The 18,513-nt window shown below is 35.0% G+C and overlaps 1 protein-coding gene across 7 annotated transcripts in view; it reads right to left on the reverse strand.

Moving 5' to 3' along the window:
- Positions 1-18,513, reverse strand: part of PPP3CB (protein phosphatase 3 catalytic subunit beta) — a 54,581-nt gene that overhangs the window by 14,054 nt on the left and 22,014 nt on the right. For all 7 annotated transcript variants that reach the window (XM_045083485.1, XM_045083486.1, XM_045083482.1 and 4 more), the window contains exons 5-10: positions 17,872-18,017; positions 17,461-17,600; positions 17,280-17,357; positions 17,079-17,173; positions 13,997-14,122; positions 1,962-2,039 (exon numbers count right to left, since the gene is read on the reverse strand). In XM_045083485.1, coding sequence (XP_044939420.1) covers positions 1,962-2,039; positions 13,997-14,122; positions 17,079-17,173; positions 17,280-17,357; positions 17,461-17,600; positions 17,872-18,017 — 663 coding nt within the window. The remainder of the gene's footprint in view (positions 1-1,961; positions 2,040-13,996; positions 14,123-17,078; positions 17,174-17,279; positions 17,358-17,460; positions 17,601-17,871; positions 18,018-18,513) is intronic.

The following is an 18,513-nucleotide window of genomic DNA, read 5'->3' on the forward strand; positions in this document are numbered from 1 at the left end:
AATAAAAACTTCCTAGATGCAGATATAGATTTAATGAGATACCGATTAAAACTATTACTTGATATTTCACAGAATTTGACATACAACAGAAAACTTTATCTGAAGAAATAAGTAAACTATGAACCAAAAATTATTTCAGTCATTATATCAACACCTGTAAGATTATGAAGTAGGTACCATTATCTTCATTTTGAAGATAAACAAAATAAGACTCAGAAGCTAAAAAATTTGCCTGAGGTCATATAACAACTATGAGAAACTAGAGTCTGAACCCAGACCTAGTCTAACAAGAGAAAAGGGAAAAGGTGGCAGAATAGGGAAAAAGTATTTAACTGCAACTACTTAAAAATTTTACATAAAAGACAAATACAATGAAATATGGTAGAGCTAAAACTTCCACACAAACAAAAGGAGAACTAAAATAAAAAAATATTATTCACTAAGGCCTATTATCGAAACTAAAAACGAATGGATATAATTTATTTCAGTTAACCAAAAAAAACTTATTCAGTTAACAAAAAAAAAGCGTATCTTTGCTTGCCACCAACAGATGGCAGTAGGAGACACTTGTACAGTCACTTTGTACTTTTAACAAATGGGCTTACAAAAGTGTTTAAGAATTAAATCTGTTTGCAAGCAGAGAAATTTCTAAATAGCTTTTACTCAGATTGTACTTAATTAAGTAGTCAAATAAGATATACAGTTTATACACTTGAAAAAGTAGACAGTAATTTTTTTAAATTAAAAATCATTAGGAAATCAAAGAAATCTTAAGTTAAACCAAGTGTAGTTCACTATTACGTAGCTACCAAGCAAAATAAGTAAAAATGACCAAAACTCAATGAGCTGGGACTGTGGAGAAAGAGGTCAATGGATTCATTGCTAAAAGTACTTCGTTATTGGTCCAATTCTTCTGCAAAGTAATCTGGCAGTTCATAGCTAAAATAAGGAAGCTAAAACACATATTTAAGTCCATAATTCTCTTCAAGATATTTATCCCAAGAAAAAAACTATTGTATAAACATATGCATTGCATGCTATTCATAATAAGGACAACTGAAAGCAACGCAAATGACAAAAACACGAGATTAACTATGAAAATTATGGTATATTAATATACTTAGAAATATGTAGCTATTAAGTTGTACCAAAATGTAGACCATGTTTAATATATGGAAACAATTACATACGGATTACAACTATTAAAAGAATGCTGCAACAAAGATGTGAGCAGCATATAGAAGGAAATAAATAGTTCTCAGCTTTAAGATGTTTACGTTTCTGTTTCTCAATGACTTAAAGTTTAAAAAATATTTAAAAAGTTTTAAATTAAAGTCTTAAATAAAAATTTCAAGACATAAAAATAAAAGGAATTTTGTTTTTATGGTATTAAATTATACTATAAATGTACATCAGTGCACTGGTTGGCTTACAGGAGAGCAAACAGCCATATTTAACCTTGTTTCTATGGAAAAGATGCTTCTGAAAATCAAATTAAACCAGTAAGTGGTCTTGTAGAACACAACCACTCATAGGTTGGGAACAGCCTACTTGAGTTTTTGGGAAAAAAACAGTGACAACAACACTGGGGGTTCTGGTATGTTTCTGATGCACTAAGAAGAAACAATGTACCAATGAAACAAAAAGCATTTTTATTCTCCCTCTAAGCAGTGTCCATATTCATGAAGAACCACATTCTTTAGTACTTTCCATTTTCCTTTCCTTCTGTTCTTCCAAATTTCCCTTTTCCCAAAATTCATCTTCCCCATACCAACTGAAAAAAGGTAAAATCGCTAAGAAAAAATCTTAAACAGTATCTAAGAAAATGTCTTGACTCTTATCAATTGGCATAGCCATTTGAGAACAATAACTACATTTGATCACAAAAGAGTGTGTATTGAAGCTGGGCAGTTAAAAGATACCATTTCACAATAAAAAAATAGTAAAATGAAAAATCATACCATCAAACTGGTCTTCACCTTCAGTCATCAGTTCATCATCAGAGCAAATACTCAGAACATTTACCAACATTTCTGTCACTAATCAAAAATGAAAAAAGAAAAAGAACAGTTACAAGTTAGTGGACCAAATTCAACTGTCTATAAGTACACATACCAGTTATTCATACAATGGTCAATGATTTTTAACCCAAGAAGACATACATTCTGATAGCAAGAATGAAGAAACTAAAAAAATACCAAGGTTTGGGGCATGTGCGTGGCTGAAGTCAGTTAAGCATCCAACTCTGTTTTGGCTCACATCATGATCTCAGGGTTTTTTTTTTTTTTTAAGATTTTATTTATTTATTTGACAGGGAAAGAGATAGATCACAAGTAGTCAAACAGGCAGGCAGAGGGGGAGGGGGAAACAGGCTCCATGCTGACCCCATAGGCGGCTTGATCACAGGACCCGGAGATCATGACCTGAGCCGAAGGCGGAGTTTTAACCCACTGAACCACCCAGGCACTCCTCGGGGTCTTGAGACTGAGCCTCAAGTTGGGCTCCAAGCTCAGCACGGAGTCTACTTGGGATTCTTTCCCTCTTCCTCTTTCTCCCTCTCTGCCCTTTCCTCTGCTCACGTGCTCTCTCTTTTTCTCTCTCAAATAAATAAAATCTTAAAACAAACAAACAAACAAAACACAAGGTCTTAAAAATGAAAGAAATTTAATGGATTACAAGTCTTAGAGAGATTCTACACAAAAAATGAAGCCCCCCAGACATGAATAACATCAAAATGTATACATTTAAATTCTTCATCTATGGATATAGCATTTCCTTACAGAGTAAGAAAAAAGTCACAGCACAGTTTCACTGTTTCAAAAAAGCTCTAGAATTATTATTATTACTATTTTTTTAAGAGCAAGAGCATGGGTGGGGAGGGTCAGAGGGAGGAGAGAGAATCCTAAGCAGGCTCCACTTTTGGTGTGAAGCCGGATATGGGGCTCAGATGTCACAACCCTGGGATCATGACCCATCAGATGATTCATCAACTAAGCCACCAAGGAGTACCCAGAATTCAATTTTTTAAAAACTTACTCTAGCAGGTTCCCTAAAACTTAATTCTTAAGATTACTAATGACTAACAACCTGAACCTGTGGTTCTTTCTTAGGCTTACTCCTTTACCATTCTATGTATTTTTCCCTTAGTTTGCAGGGTTCTACTCTTTTGGTTTTCCTACATTTCAGACTATTTCCCCCCTAACTTTAGATATTCTCAAGACTCTCTCTCCACAGTCTTTTGGTGATTTTATATGCTCCTGGCCATTCCATCTGTAACTATACAGTTTCAAGTATCACCTTTGTGAAGATGATTCCGAAGTCTGTATCACTAGTGTTGACCTCTCCTTCAGCCTCCGGATTTCCCTGATGGTTTTATTGCTAACCATCTTCAGCCATTTTATATTGCGTGTTTCTCCTACTAAAATGAAAGCTTCATAAATGCAGGATGATGTTTTGTTTACTATTGTACCTCAGAGTCTAATACAGTGATTGATAGACAATAGGCATCCAATAAATATTTGACAAATGAGTATTTTAAAAAAGAAAGGTATAAGCAAGTTTCAATTAATAAATAAAAATGCCTATTAAATATTAGCCCCTGGATGTCCTAATGATACCTAGAAATGAACACATCCAAAACAAAATTCAATACTGCTCCTATTATTCCTCCTATAAATATATTAATAGCACACCACATGCCAGGCACTGGAAATCAGATACAGAAGGTCCTGTCTCTACCTTGCAGAAGTTTACTAACTACTAAAGGAGTTATTTATATGCAGATATATATATATATGCACACACATACCACAGTAAAGTGATAAACCCTATACTATAAAAATGCAGTTATACAAAAAGACCTATAGGGAAAAGGAAGGCTTCTGGTAGAGGAATCATGCAATAGGAGTTTGTCAGGTGGAGAGCGCAGATAAGGCTTTCTAATCATAGGTTAGAAAAAGTATGAAGTAGTCATTATAGATCAATGGAACAGAACTAAGAGTCCAGAAACCTCACATTTTAATTCAACTGATTTTCAACAAGGGTTCCAAAACAATTCAGTGTGGGAAAAAACAGTCTTTTCAACAACTGGGGCTGGGACAACTGAATATTCACATGCAAAAGGATGAAGCTGAACCCCTCACTATACACCATATACAAATATTAACTAAAAATGAATCAAAGACCAGAGAACCTGGGTGGTTTAGTCAATTAAGTGTCCAACTCTTGATTTCAGATTAGCTCAGCTCAAGATCTCAGGGTTGTGAGGCTGAGCCTCACATCTGGCTCTGTACTGGATATGGAGCCTGCTTGGGATTCTCTCTCTCCCTCTCCATCTGCCCCTTACCCTCACTCTTCCAACTGTCTCTCTCTCCCTCAAAAACAAAAACAAAAAAGATCAAAGGCCTTCATATAAAAGTTAAACTATAAAAGTCTTAGAAGATATCATAGAGGAAAATCATTAGTTTGGATTGGGCAACAGTTTATTAAACATGATCCCCAAAACACATGCAACAACAAAAAAAATAAATTCATCAAATTCTGAATGTGGAATTCATCAAAATTTAAAACTCTTATGCTTCAAAGGACACCATCAAGAAAGTGAAAAGACAACTCAAGGAACAAGGAGAAATACTTACAAATGATATATCTTGTAAGGAACAAGGAACTTGCATCTAGAATACACAAGGAACTCTTACAACTCAGTGATTAAAAAAAAAAGGAGATAAAAAGAAAACCACTTTAAAAATAAACACAAGATTTAAATGAATGTTTCTTCAAAGAAGATAAACAAATGGCCTATATACTTCAAGGCTATGATAATCAAACAGAATGGTACTGGCACAAAAAAGACATACAGACCAATGAAACAGCATAGAAAGCCTAGGAATAAATCCATGCTTATACTGTCAATTAATCTATAAAAAATGAGACAAGAATACATGATAGAGAAGAGTGTCTCTTGAATAAACGATGTTGGGAAAACTGGAAAGCTACATGCAAAAAAAAAAAAGAAAGAAAGAAAGAAACTGGACCTCTTTTTTATACCATATACAAAAAATAAGCTCAAAATGGATTAAAGACCTAAAAGACAGACCTGAAACCATAAAACTCAAAGAAAATAGCCAGCAAACTCTTAGAGATTGGCCTTAGCAGTATTTTTCTAGTTCTCTCCTCAAGCAACAGAAACAAAAGCAAAAATAAACAATCAGGACTATAGCAAACTAAAAAGCTTTTGCACAGTGAAGGAACCCATCAACAAAATGAAAAGGCAACCAGAACGCCTGCGTGGCTCAGTCATTTGGGCATCTGCCTTCAGCTCAGATCATGATCTCAGGGTCCTGGGATCAAGTCTCACATGGAGGGGGGCTGCCCAGTAGGGAACCTCCTTCTCCCTCTCCAGCTCCCCCTGCTTGTGCTCTCCCTCTCTGACAAACAAACAAAATCTTTAAGAAAAAAATGAAAAAGCAACCTACTGAATGGAGAAGATATTTGCAAATGATATATCCAATGAGAGGTTAGTATCTAAAATATATAAAGAACTCATACAACTCAACACCAAAACCCCAAACAATCCTATTAAAAAATGGGCAGAGGACTTGAATAAATATTTTTCCAAAAAAGACAAACAGATGGCCAACAGACACTTGAAAAGATGTTCACAATCACTAACCATCAGGGAAATACAAATCAAAACCATAATGAAATATTACTTCACACTAGTCAGAAAGGCTTGTTATCAAAAAGATAAGCAGCAAGTATTGGCAAAAATGTAGAGAAAAGGGAACTCATGCACTACTGGGAGGAATGCAAACTGGTGCAGTCACTATGGAAAACAGTATGGAGATTCCTCAAAAAAATAAAAACAGAAATACTATATGATCCAGTAATTCTACTTCCAAGGACTTACCTGAAGAAAACAAAAACACAAATTCAAAAAAATATATGTACTCTTATGTTTACTGCAGCATTATTTTAAATAGCCAATATATAGAAACAATCTAAGTGTCCACTGATAGATGAAAGTTTAAAGAAGATGTGGTATGTATACACAGTGAAATATTACTCAGCCATAAAAAAAAAAGAATGAAATCTTGCCAACATGGAAATCTTCTCCAAAATAGATAAATGTATGGGATGTTATACTAACTGAAATAAGTCAGACAGAAAAGACAAATATCATGCTATTTCACGTGTGCATAGAATCTAAAAAACAGAAAGAGACTCATAAATACAGAGAAGAAACTCATCATTGGCAGAGAGGGGATGGGAGATAGGCAAGATAGGTGAAAGGGATTAAGAAGTACATACTGCCAGAGTTATAAAAGAAATAAGTCATAGGGATGAAAAGTGCAGCACAGGGAATATACTCAATAATATTGTAATAGCTTTGTATGGTGATAGGTAGTTAACTGTATTTATGATAAGCTTTTCATAATGTATATAATTGTCAAATTGTCAAATCACTATGCTGTACACCTGAAACTAATATTGTATGCCAACTATACTTCAATTAAAAATTCTTTTTCTAAAAAAAATTTTTTTCTAATAAACACATTATTTAAATAAACATTTCTTCAAAGAAGATAAGCAAATGGCCAATAAGCACATACAAGTATACTCAACACCATCATTCATTAGGGAAATGCAAATCAAAACCATGAGATACAATTTCACATCCAATATGATGGCTCTAATAAAAAATACACAATTACAAATGTTGGCAAGAATTTGAAAAAAATGGCACTGTTGTGCAATGCCAGTGGGACTGTATAGCTGCTCTGAAAAACAGACCTCAAAAGGTTAAACAGAGAGTTACCATGTGACTCCCAGGTCTACACATACGAAAATAAACACATTTTCAAACAAAAACTTATACATGAATGTTCATTGCAGCATTATTGATAATAGTTAAAAAGTGGAAGTAATCAAATATTTTGCAGATAATGAATGGATAAACAAAATGTGGTATACAATATCACTCATCATCAGGGAAATGCAGATTAAACCCACAATCCTACTCAGTGAGAGAGGATATATGCAAATTACATATCTGATAAAGGGCTAGTATATATAAAGAACTTATATAATTCAACACCTAAAAAACCCCAAAAAATCCAATTAAAAAATGAGCAGAAGATATAAACATATTTCTCCAAAGAAGACATCCAGATGGCCAACAGACACATGAAAAGATGCTCAACATCATTCATCATCAGGGAAATGCAAATCAAAACTACAGGAGATATCACCTCATAACTGTCAGAAAGCTAATATCAAAAACACAAGAAACGACATGTGTTGGTGAGGACACACAGAAAAAGGAACCCTCTTAAATTGCTAATGGGAATTGCAAACTGGTGCAGCCACGGTGGAGTATTGAGGTTCCTCAAAAAGTTAAAAATTGAACTACTCGGGCGCCTGGGTGGCTCAGTGGGTTAAGCCCCTGCCTTCGGCTCAGGTCATGATCTCAGGGTCCTGGGATCGAGTCCCGCATCGGGCTCTCTGCTCAGCAGAGAGCCTGCTTCTCTCTCTCTCTCTCTGCCTGCCTCTCCATCTACTTGTGATTTCTCTCTGTCAAATAAATAAATAAAATCTTTAAAAAAAAAAAAAAAATTGAACTACTCTACAATCTAGTAATCGCACTACTGAGTACCCCCAAAATGCAAAAACACTAATACAAAGGGATACCTGCCCCCCTATGTTTACAGCAACATTATTTACAACAGCCAAATTATGGAAGCAGCCCGTGTCCCTCGACAGATGAATGGATAAATAAGTATAAATATACAAACACACACAAATATACACAATGGAATATTATCCAGTTATAAAAAAGAATGACATCTTGCCATTTGCAACAACATGAATGAATTTAGAGACTATAATGCTAAGTGAAATAAGCCAATCAGAGAAAGACCCATATGTCGAGTTTAAGAAATAAAACAAATGAACAAAGGAAAAAAAGCAAAAAACCAAAACACAGACTCTTAACTATAGAAAACAAATTAATGGTTACCAGACAGAAGGTGGCTGGTGGGGCTAGGGGGGAGAGGACAACAGGTAAAACAGGTGAAGGGGATTAAGACCACACTTATCTTGATGAGCACTGAATAGTAAAAGGGACTGTTGATCACTATATTGTACACCTGAAACTAATGTAGCACTGATTATTAACTACACTACAATTAAACTTTTCTTTACCCTCCTCACCCAAAATAAATTTTCTATTTTAAAAGTGGTCTATCCAGGAACACCTGGGTGGCTCAGTTGGTTAAGCCATTGCCTTTGGCTCAGGTCATGATCCTAGGGTCCTGGGATCGAGTCTCACATCGGGCTCCTTGCTCAGCGGGGAGTCTGCTTCTCTCTCTGCCTCTGCTTGCCACTCTGCCTGTGTGTGTGCTCTCGCTCTCCCTCTCTGGCAAATAAATAAATAAAATCTTAAAAAAAAAATAGACTAAATTTTTTTAAAAGTGGTATATACATATAATAGAATATTATTTGGTCACAAAGAGGAACAAATTACTAAAACATGGATAAACCTTGACTACATTATAGAAAGTTGCTAGTCACAAAATATCACAAATTATCTTACATGAAATGTCCAAATTAGGCAAAACAGTTGCCTAGGGCCAGCAAGGAGAGGTAGGAGGAAATGGGGAGTGACTGCTAAGGACACAGGGCTTCTTGGGAAGGATGATAAAAATGTTTCAAAAATTACTGTAATGACCATTGTACAACTCCACAAATATACTAAAAACCACTGAATTGTAGGACTTAAACAGGTTAACTATATGGGACATAAACTATATCTCAGTAAAACTGTTTTGAAAAAATAAAGACAAATTAGGAAGACATGAAACTTAATTGAGCATAACATATTCAGGAATCAGTTATGCTGTGTTACGGCTAGAAACAGAGACTAAGACAAGAAGGAGAGAAATGAGACTAAAGAGAAAGTAGGAAGATCCAAAGACCTTGGCGACAGGTTAAGGTTTATCTTCAAAACTACAAGAAGTCATTTATGAATAATAAATAGTAGCTTTTAGGCATATAGCACTTTTCATCCTCTAAAGGAAAGGCAAGAAAGTAATAGCATAGTAGTAGATAAGGAAAAATAACAAATGGGGGAAATGTTATTTATCTTTAAAATAAAGATCAGATGGATTTGAACAATTTATATAAACTTAGTAGAGAGAGTTTGAAGACACAGAAGACCTAACAGATCAATCAAGGTTCCTAAAAAAGTAGAAGCATAATGGAATCCAGAGTCAAGTTAGAAGTTCTAGCCCCCATGGAGGGCCTGGATGGCTCAGTGGGTTAAGCCCTGCCTTTGGCTTGGATCATGATCTCAGGGTGCTGGGATCAAGCCCCGCATCGGGCTCTCTGCTCAGCAGGGAGCCTGCTACCCCCTTCTATCTCTGCTGCCTCTCTGCCTACTTGTGATCTCTCTCTGTCAAATAAATAAATAAAATCTTAAGGAAAAAGAAGAAGAGAAGAAGAATAAGAAGAAGTAGTAGTAGTTCTAGCTCTAAATGGAAGGGTCACCTCTTCAACAAGATCAGAATTCAAGATGAGTGCAGTTTATAAAGCAAGGGAACAATAAATGGAGAAAACTCCCACTAGTAGTAAATGTTTCTTCTGAGAGTAAGAGAAATGGCTACAAAAAGAATGTTTAAGAGAAAAAAAAATTAAGTTGAGAATATATCCTAAGGGTAAAGGAAGAAGACTAGCGACACAAAGAATTTTGGGGTACTGTCAAGAGCTCAGCCAATGCTAGCAATCAAAGGGTGATACCACTGCATAAGGCTATGTAAGTATCGCTAGCAGTGCTCTATACTCTGGCTGTGAGAATGGAGAAAATGGATGGTTGCATTTACTGGGGCTCAGATTTATAAGATAAGTGAAGTAGGAAAAAAAAAAAAAGAGAGAGAGAGAAAGGAATCTGAAGGTATGTTGAGAGGCAAGAAGGGATCTGACTAATAAGAAAATGATATGGTCAAAGGCCAACCCAAGCAATCCCAGTGAAGACCAAGAGCAGCTACAACTGGAGTGAAGGGTTGCTAAAATAGCAGGTTTTCATCAGAGAGTGTTAATGGCAATATCATCACCAGACTTAAAATATCCAAGTCATCTTCAACCATTCCTTCCCCTGCAGCATGCAATCTTGTTAAGTCTTACTGATTTTACCTCTTTAGTTCTCCCTTGCTCTCTATTTCTCATGCTACCAGGGCTTCATTATATATCCACTTGAGTCTTAATGGAGCTTCGTAACAGGTCTCTCAATTTTGAGTCTTTCTTCCAGTCCATTTCACCAATTTTTCTGAATGACTATCATGGTCGTATTCTGTTTCAGTTGCTTCCCACCATTTATCAAAGCTCCAAACTCTGCGTGGTGATCAAGATCCTCATCATCTAGTCCCGATTTAACTTTTCATTCTTTTTCTACTATTGTCCTTCATACATCTTAACTGTAAATCAATCTAAACCCCTCAACACTTGTTAGTGGTCTTACACTCTCTTGCTTTCTGACTCAGGCTTAGAAAGTTCTCTTACCTAGAATTCTCTCGCCCATATCTACCAGCACGATTCCAATTCCACCATTCTTCAAGCGTTGGTTCAAATGCTACTTTGATCCCTTCAATAAATAGAATCAACCCCTCCTCTCAATTCCGATAAAACTGTATTTCTCTAGGAGCACTTACCTAATATTATATTTTTGTTATTATTTATGTATCTTAAGTCCTCTATTAACCTGTAAAGACCTATATCTTACTTGTGTTTTTGTATCTTTAGTAACTTGAATAAAACAGACTTCCCCCCAAAAAATCTACTAAATGAATAAATCTTACATGTATGACCTTCTATGGAAGATCACACTATATTGGATCCTCTAGAACAGAGTTCTTAAATTGGGATCAGTAAACCTGAGGGAGGTTACCAATTCACTTCAGATCTACAACCACCCTGACAATGTTATGTTTATATACAAATATACATGTATTTGTGTATGAATTTTTCTGGGACAAAAGTCCGTAACTTTAATCAGATTCTCAAAAAGGTATGTGTTAAGAAATTAATAAAAGTTTTTTGTGTAGTTACTTTAATAATAAGAAAGAGTCCTTACCTTTTAGAGATTCATTCTAAAATATTTATAGCTATATAAAATGTTTATAGCTATTTAGAGCTATAAAAGAAATAGCTGAAACATGACCCAAAATAATTAAAGTGTGGGGTGGGGAGTAGTGGATGGAGATATAAATGACACAACGTTGGCCATGATTTCATAAATGTTGGAGCTGAGTAACTGGTACACAGCAATTCACCATATTATTCACTCGGCCTTTGTGCATGGTGGAAATTTTCCAACATAGGATTTTTTTTTAAAGATAAAGAAAAAGAAATAAAAAGCCCCAGGTGTGCCTGGGTGGCTCAGTCAGTTAAGTTGGTTAAGTTAAACATCAAGTTCAGCTCAGGTCATGATCTCAGGGTTATGAGATCTAGCCCCACAACATGCTCCATGCTTAGCAGTCTGCTTGAGGATTCTCTCCCTCTCCCCATCCCTGAACTTGCGCACATGCACCCTCACACACACTCTTTCTCTCAAATAAATACATAAATCTTTAAAAAAAAGCAAAGCCTCTAAAAGGTTAAAAACTACAGATTTCATCTAACTTTAGGATTAAATCAGTCTCTAAAGAAGCCTCTGGCTTAGGTCAGTTGCTTTTCAGAGACTAGATCAGAGTCAAACTGGCTATTTCAAAGTGGAACAAATGAGATGTCATTTGCTATTCACAACAAAAGAAAATTTTCATTAGAATCAACTAGTTAGGCTGTATAAACAACTAACAGATATTAAAATGGAAAAATATGCAAAGAGTGAAAAAAACCTTACTGTGCTCAACATTGGTTAGGATTCTATTTGTGTACATATTCAAATCCAAGCTTCACATTTTTAGAAAGACATGAATAATTTGGAGAAGATCCACAGGAAAAAAACAAAACTGGTCAAAAGGTCTGAATACTTCCTCATCTTATAAGATGATTTAGAGTGGCAAAAAAAGAACAAAAGATTACGTAGTAGCAGATTTCAAATATAGGAGCATATAGAAACCTGATTCACCATCTTCACTTATGATATATCCACAGAAACTAGATTAAATTTTCTCATCTCTCAAAAGGAGCCAGACTACATGATTATTAAGTTCACTATTAGTTCTAAAATTCTATGATGTCCTGGTTTTTGATAGGTGCATTAGTTAAGAGAAGCTATTATCTCTATTTCTTTCTTTTTAAAAAGATTTTATTTATTTATTTGACAGAGAGAGAGAAAGAAAGATCACAAGTACGCAGAGAGGCAGGCAGTGAGAGGGGGGGGAAGCAGGCTCCCTGCTGAACAGAGAGCCCAATGCGGGGCTTGATCCCAGAACCCTGAGATCATAACCTGAGCCAAAGGCAGACAGGCCAACCCACTGAGCCACCCAGGTGCCCCTATTATCTCTATTTCTTTCCTTGTTTAAACACTGATAGCACTAATATTTAGACTAGTAATAACTGAAGTATTTCCTTATTGTGGAAGCATTAGAGAAATTAGAATTTACGAAATGTCCATTTTCCTTCTATGCTCCCCATTCTTACCACCCCCCACCCTACTTATATTACATTAAAACAGTTGAGTAGCAGTCTAGCCTGAAGGCAGGAGAATGAGCAAGATGAATTCTTAAATTCCCTTTAGCCCGATGATGCTATGATTGAACTATTTCTCATACACCAAAGATAGAAGGTTATAAGTGTAATGCATCCCTTGCACCTAAGCCCTTTACTGGCCCCCTTTCTCAAATGCTAAAGTGGGTAATTCTATCTCCATATTAGCTTAATGTTGACCTACTGAGTAACTGATGAAGACCAGTGGCAATCTTCAAAAAATCTGTTTACTATACAGAGTTTAAGTATTAACTCTGTATTTTAGAACCCAAAACTGCATTGGCAGAAGTAACATATCCCAAACAGAAAGGAACATTTGTAACATGGAAGAGGTGAGGAAAAAAAAAAAAGGGATCTAGAATAAAATGTTTTATAATCATGTCTGTATTCTCATAATCTTGTTTTCCAGATATGGAAACTGAGGCATTGCCTTGTGGAAAAATCAGCACTAAAATGGAAAAGGAGAATGTGATGAAATAAGGAAATCCTAAAAATTCTATACAACTAGAAAAAAAATTTTCTTTTTTTAAAGATTTTATTTATTTATTTGACAGAGCAAGAGATCACAAGAAGGCAGAGAGGCAGATAGAGAAAGAGAGGGAAGCAGGCTCCCCGCTGAGCAGAGAGCTGGATGCGGGACTTGATCCCAGGACCCTGAGATCATAACCTGAGCCAAAGACAGAGGCTTAATCCACTGAGCCACCCAGGCACCCCCCCCACAAATTTCTTAAATAGCATTTCTCTTAAAAAGCCATTTAAATATATACTAATATATTATTAATAGAAATCATCAGAAAGCATTACCACTAAATTTGTATACATATTTTTTACATGGGAGAAGAAGTATTAGATTTGAACCTGAACTTCTCATCATTTTTCTCAGAGTATAGAACTATGACTAACACTGCCCAAAACTAGGGTTATTAAATCCTTCTATCAATTACTCTGACATTCCCAAAAGTGGTGTTAAAATGTGCAAAAGTGTCCATTCTAAAGCAAAGCCATCCTTCCATTCTTTCATAAAAGATGTAAGCTAAAGAAAAACAGAAAGAAAACCCAACAGCTGAAGACAACATCAGGCTATTTATAAGTCTTCTTCCAGTCCCCCAGACACCCTCACATGGGGGCTATAAACAGCTAACCAAAATATCTTTGAGGCTCTCATATCCACACCCACTGACACAAGTAGAGCTGAACCCGTAGTGAAACCAGACTTCAGTTTCCTTTATCAAGTATGTGCCTCCAATAGAAAACTGGAGTAAATGTGACAGTAATTAAACATTAAAAAAAATACCTTTTTCTCCAACAAATGGTAATGACCATGTGAAGACATCCATAAAATTGGGCAACCAGTAAGGATGTGGAGAACAGTTAAACTGTCGAATATTCATCACATTATTTTCATACTTTAATACAGCAGCTGTAAGATAAGTTTGAATGTGAATGTAACAACTTGTCTTTAGCTCTAAAACTCTATAACACATAAAAGCAAAAAAAAAAAAATACTGTTTTTAAAGGAGTGGGGAATCAAGGTGTGAGTTGAATGAGGACTAGTAGAGGGAGACAGGTACTAATTGTTAGTAAAAACACATTTTTGTTTTTTAACACACTTTTATGTAGAGCATAGTCAGATCTATATTTATTATTAATGAAATTTCCAAATTTCTAAGTTGTTTGCTTTACTTTACAATTCAGTGATGAACATGCACTTTTACTATATCCAAAATGGTGAAAACTCAATTTTTAGAGGAAACACAGAATGGCAATGAGCAATTTTCTAGGTTTAAAAGTTCCTACAAGTTGAAGGAATTTAAGAGGATCTTTTTAGTTACAGGCAACCTGAAAAGCATTGCTGATGGGAATGAAGGAAAAAACAAAAACAAAACCCAGAAAAAAAGCAGTTTTTTATGACTGTATGAATGTATTTATTTCACTTAATATGGGAAATCAAGTGAAACTACTACAAAGAAATGTTTTATTTCATTTAGAAGAAATTCCACTGGGGCTGCCTGGGTGGTTCAGTTGGTTAAGCAATTGCCTTTCGGTCAGGTCATGACCCCAGAGTCCCGGGACTGAGTCCCACATTGGGCTCCCAGCTCCATGGGGAGTCTGCTTCTCCCTCTGACCTTCTCCTCTCTCATTCTCTCTCACACTCTCTCTCAAATAAATAAATAAAATCTTTAAAAAAAAAAAAAGAAAGAAAAAACTCCACTAAAATGCCAAAAAGAAAATATTATAACCAAATAACACAAAGGTAACATACTCATCTCAATTTCAAGTATCTTTCTAATGTTTCAATACATTAAAAGAAATAATATCTTAAATTAACTACAGAGATTTCAGTCACTGGTTATACTATTTTATGGAATACTGGGTTAGATAGGCTAGATTCCAATCTAAGCTGCAACACACACTAGCTTTGCAATGCTTGGTAAATTATTTAACTAATCTGTTTCTCATTTATAAAACAGGACTAATATGTCCACCTTGACTACCTCAGATGTTTGTTATACGATCAGACAATCTATTTCACATGAAGGTATATAAAAGTATAAAATGCTTTGTAGATATTATAATAATTATGTGGTTACTTTTTTTTTCCATTTTAATGAAAAGCACAAAAATGCAGATATTAAATTCCAAGATTTGGGATTCTGGCTAATACAAAGGCACAAGTAATATGCTTGTTTCCCTTATGAAATAAAAGTATTTTAAATTTAGCATCAGAAATTAAGGAATGATACCAAGTTTTAAGCTTTAAAGCAAAATAAAGAATCTAGAAAATTGCCTTCCAGGTGAAATGAAACATTACAAACATATCCATACCATGTAAGCACTCAAATCATTAACACTATATGCAGACTTAATCACTACTAAGAGACATTTGATTTTGACAAGACAGATTCAATGGTTTGAGTTTCTTTTCTGAATACTCAGAAAAGTGATTCCTTTAGCCCCCTAAATCAAACTAACAGAGGACAACCAATTAGACAATAATCAGCTGAGCACTGAACACTAGGTCCTGTAATACTGAGAAGAGGAGGTTACGGATGAGGCATTAGAGCACTGGTACAAAGTTAAATGTAGCCCTCTATTCTGTTCTTAAAAGTGGGGTCAAAACTTAGATACATTCTCCTCAAAAATGAAGCCATACATCATTAGGTAACTTCTCTAGAAGTTCTGAAATTTATAATTTGAAATTCTGTAATTTAAAAGAATATTTTAGCACTGGCATAATCCTTAAAGGCTGCATTGACAGTAGTTTCTGAAGATGAGCAACTCAGTCAAGGTACAGGGTTTTTTGGGTAATTAATATAATATTGAGTTTTTGTAACATATTCTGTATCAAAGTTATATAGCATGTTACCATTTGATCTCAGGCAAATGTTTTAATCTTTTAACCATCATCTCCAATAACTAAAAAAAAAACTCTTCTGTTCCTCTTTTGAACTCCATGACCCATATTTAGCGATGACCTCATTATCTCTCTAATACTTTTAAAAGTCTTTAACCTTCTGTTCTTTCCTCCTGGCACATCTGCTCCAGTGACCCTGGAAACTATGGCATAGTCAACTGAATTCGAGACATGTCAAGACAGAATAGGAGATGGCTTCTTAATTTCCTCTTCTGAAAATGTGCACTACATAAACATACCCAAGCTCATCTTCAATTTCCTTGGCACACACTTAACTAGATTAAGATCCTTTGGCATTATCTGTCAATAAGCTATGTTCAAAGTTAAATGAAACCAAATTATTATAAACAGATCAAATCTGGACAGAAAGAAAGGGAATGGAAACTGGTGGAAAAGCACATAAAGAAAAAAGATTTAAGAAAAAATGGAGGAATATATCCGAGAGGTCAGAGTGAACTGATCAAGGACAATTCAATTATTAATCTTCAGGGGGCAATGATAAGAGGTGAAAGTAGGGAATAAGAAAGGGGAAGAGAACCTAGATCAGTGAACATAAACCAAGAAACATGATAAACTAAATTAACTATACAGTGTAAATACACAAAATGGTCAAAGCAGCAACAGCTTTATGTAAATAAGAAAACATTCTCTTGATTACAAGGGGAAAGATTTAAGAAAGGGGAGTCTGAGAAAATCATGTGTGGTTTCTTGACTTAATTCAGAACATTTTTTTGTAAGACAGCTTCTATGAGTGCCAAGTTGTGGAATGGTTACATATGATTTAAGTTTTACATTTTGGATTTTTATTTCTTGTTTTCTCCCCTCCCTTATATCTTATACTTTTTTATAACAAGATTTGGATAGTTACAGTTTCAAACAATGCCTCTTTTCTATTATTTTTTTTAAAAAAGTCAATTAAAATGCTAAGTTGTTTAACAATTTTTTATCAACAATATCTTACCTTTATTATTGTAGACATCTAAGTAATTAGGTGCCGAAAAAATTGTTATTAATGAAGGGAACCCTGTAGTTTGACTTTTTCTGTACATTCTATAGCTGTAAAACAAATAGCTTAATATGCATCGTAAAGCATCAATCATGAGTTACTAAGTTTGATTTGTACATAAGGTGTTAATTTGGGCCAGGGAAACAGAATTCTTACCCTGCATCTTGAGCTTCATGAGCTCTAATAATCGATAACAAATTATTGTTTTGCAAAAATTCACACACTGCTGGATAGCTGTAGGGGGAAAAAAGTAAATTAAGTAAAATAATGGTTTTCTATATGAAACATCTGCTATTTTAACAACTAAAATGTGTTTAATCTTGGATATTTTCCTTACTTATAAAAATAAGAACATCCTCGAACTGTATTGTGACTAAAATGTTCCTGTGATTTTTCATTTCCAAAATCTTCAGAAGGATCGGACCATAGCAAGTCACACATTGGTCCAAATGCAGGTGGCTCTTTGAATCTATCTAACTGTGAAAGAAAGAAAAGAAAGAAACAAAGAACAGAAATAACTTGTCAAAAAGTGAGAATAGAATGGACACAGGAAAGTGGTACCAACTTTGAATACTGTCCATACTACATTGTTCTGAATGGTTAGAAGATATTTCCTTAAAATATCAGTATATTATTTTTTTTTACCATTACCTAATCTTGGCAGTGAAGAGAAGTTTGAAGCTTCTACTGTCTACGCAACAAAGTACTATAAATAGGAATCAACCTTGGAACTGCAATATATACTCACTCTCCTAATATCATCCAGTGTGTGTATTTCTGGTGAAAGTCCACCATGAACACAAAGAAATTGTTGATTTAAAAGTGCAGCGAGAGGCAGGCTATCAAAAGCTTCCATACAAGCTTCATAGACTCTTTCTGAATATTTAATTTTGCCTAGAAAAAGAAAAAATAATTGATAATCAATTACTATTATTTTGAAGATACATAGATACATAAATTGACTATTAAAACCAAGGCAAGGGGCACCGGGGTGGCTCAGTGGGTTAAAGCCTCTGCCTTCGGCTCCGGTCATGATCCCAAAGTCCTGGGATAGAGCCTGCTTCCTCCTCTCTCTCTCTGCCTGCCTCTCAGCCTACTTGTGATCTCTATCTGTCAAATAAATAAATAAAATCTTTAAAAAAAAAAAAAAAACAAGGCAAGAAAACTACAGACACAGAAAACAGCCAAGTGGTAGCCAGGGGTTTACAATGAGTATGGGGGTGATTATGAAAAGGGAGCAAGAAGGAATTTATGAGATGATGAAACTTTTCTGTATCATGGCTGTGGGGGATGGGCAGTTCTATGCATTTGTCAAAACTGAGAACTCAAGACTAGAAAGAGTGAATTTTATTGTATACAATCATTTTTTTAAAAGGCAAGCATCTTGCCC

This window comes from Mustela putorius, unplaced genomic scaffold (genome assembly GCF_011764305.1).
Source record: "Mustela putorius furo isolate JIRA1106 unplaced genomic scaffold, ASM1176430v1.1 tig00000698_pilon_pilon_pilon, whole genome shotgun sequence".
NCBI classification, from domain to species: domain Eukaryota; kingdom Metazoa; phylum Chordata; class Mammalia; order Carnivora; family Mustelidae; genus Mustela; species Mustela putorius.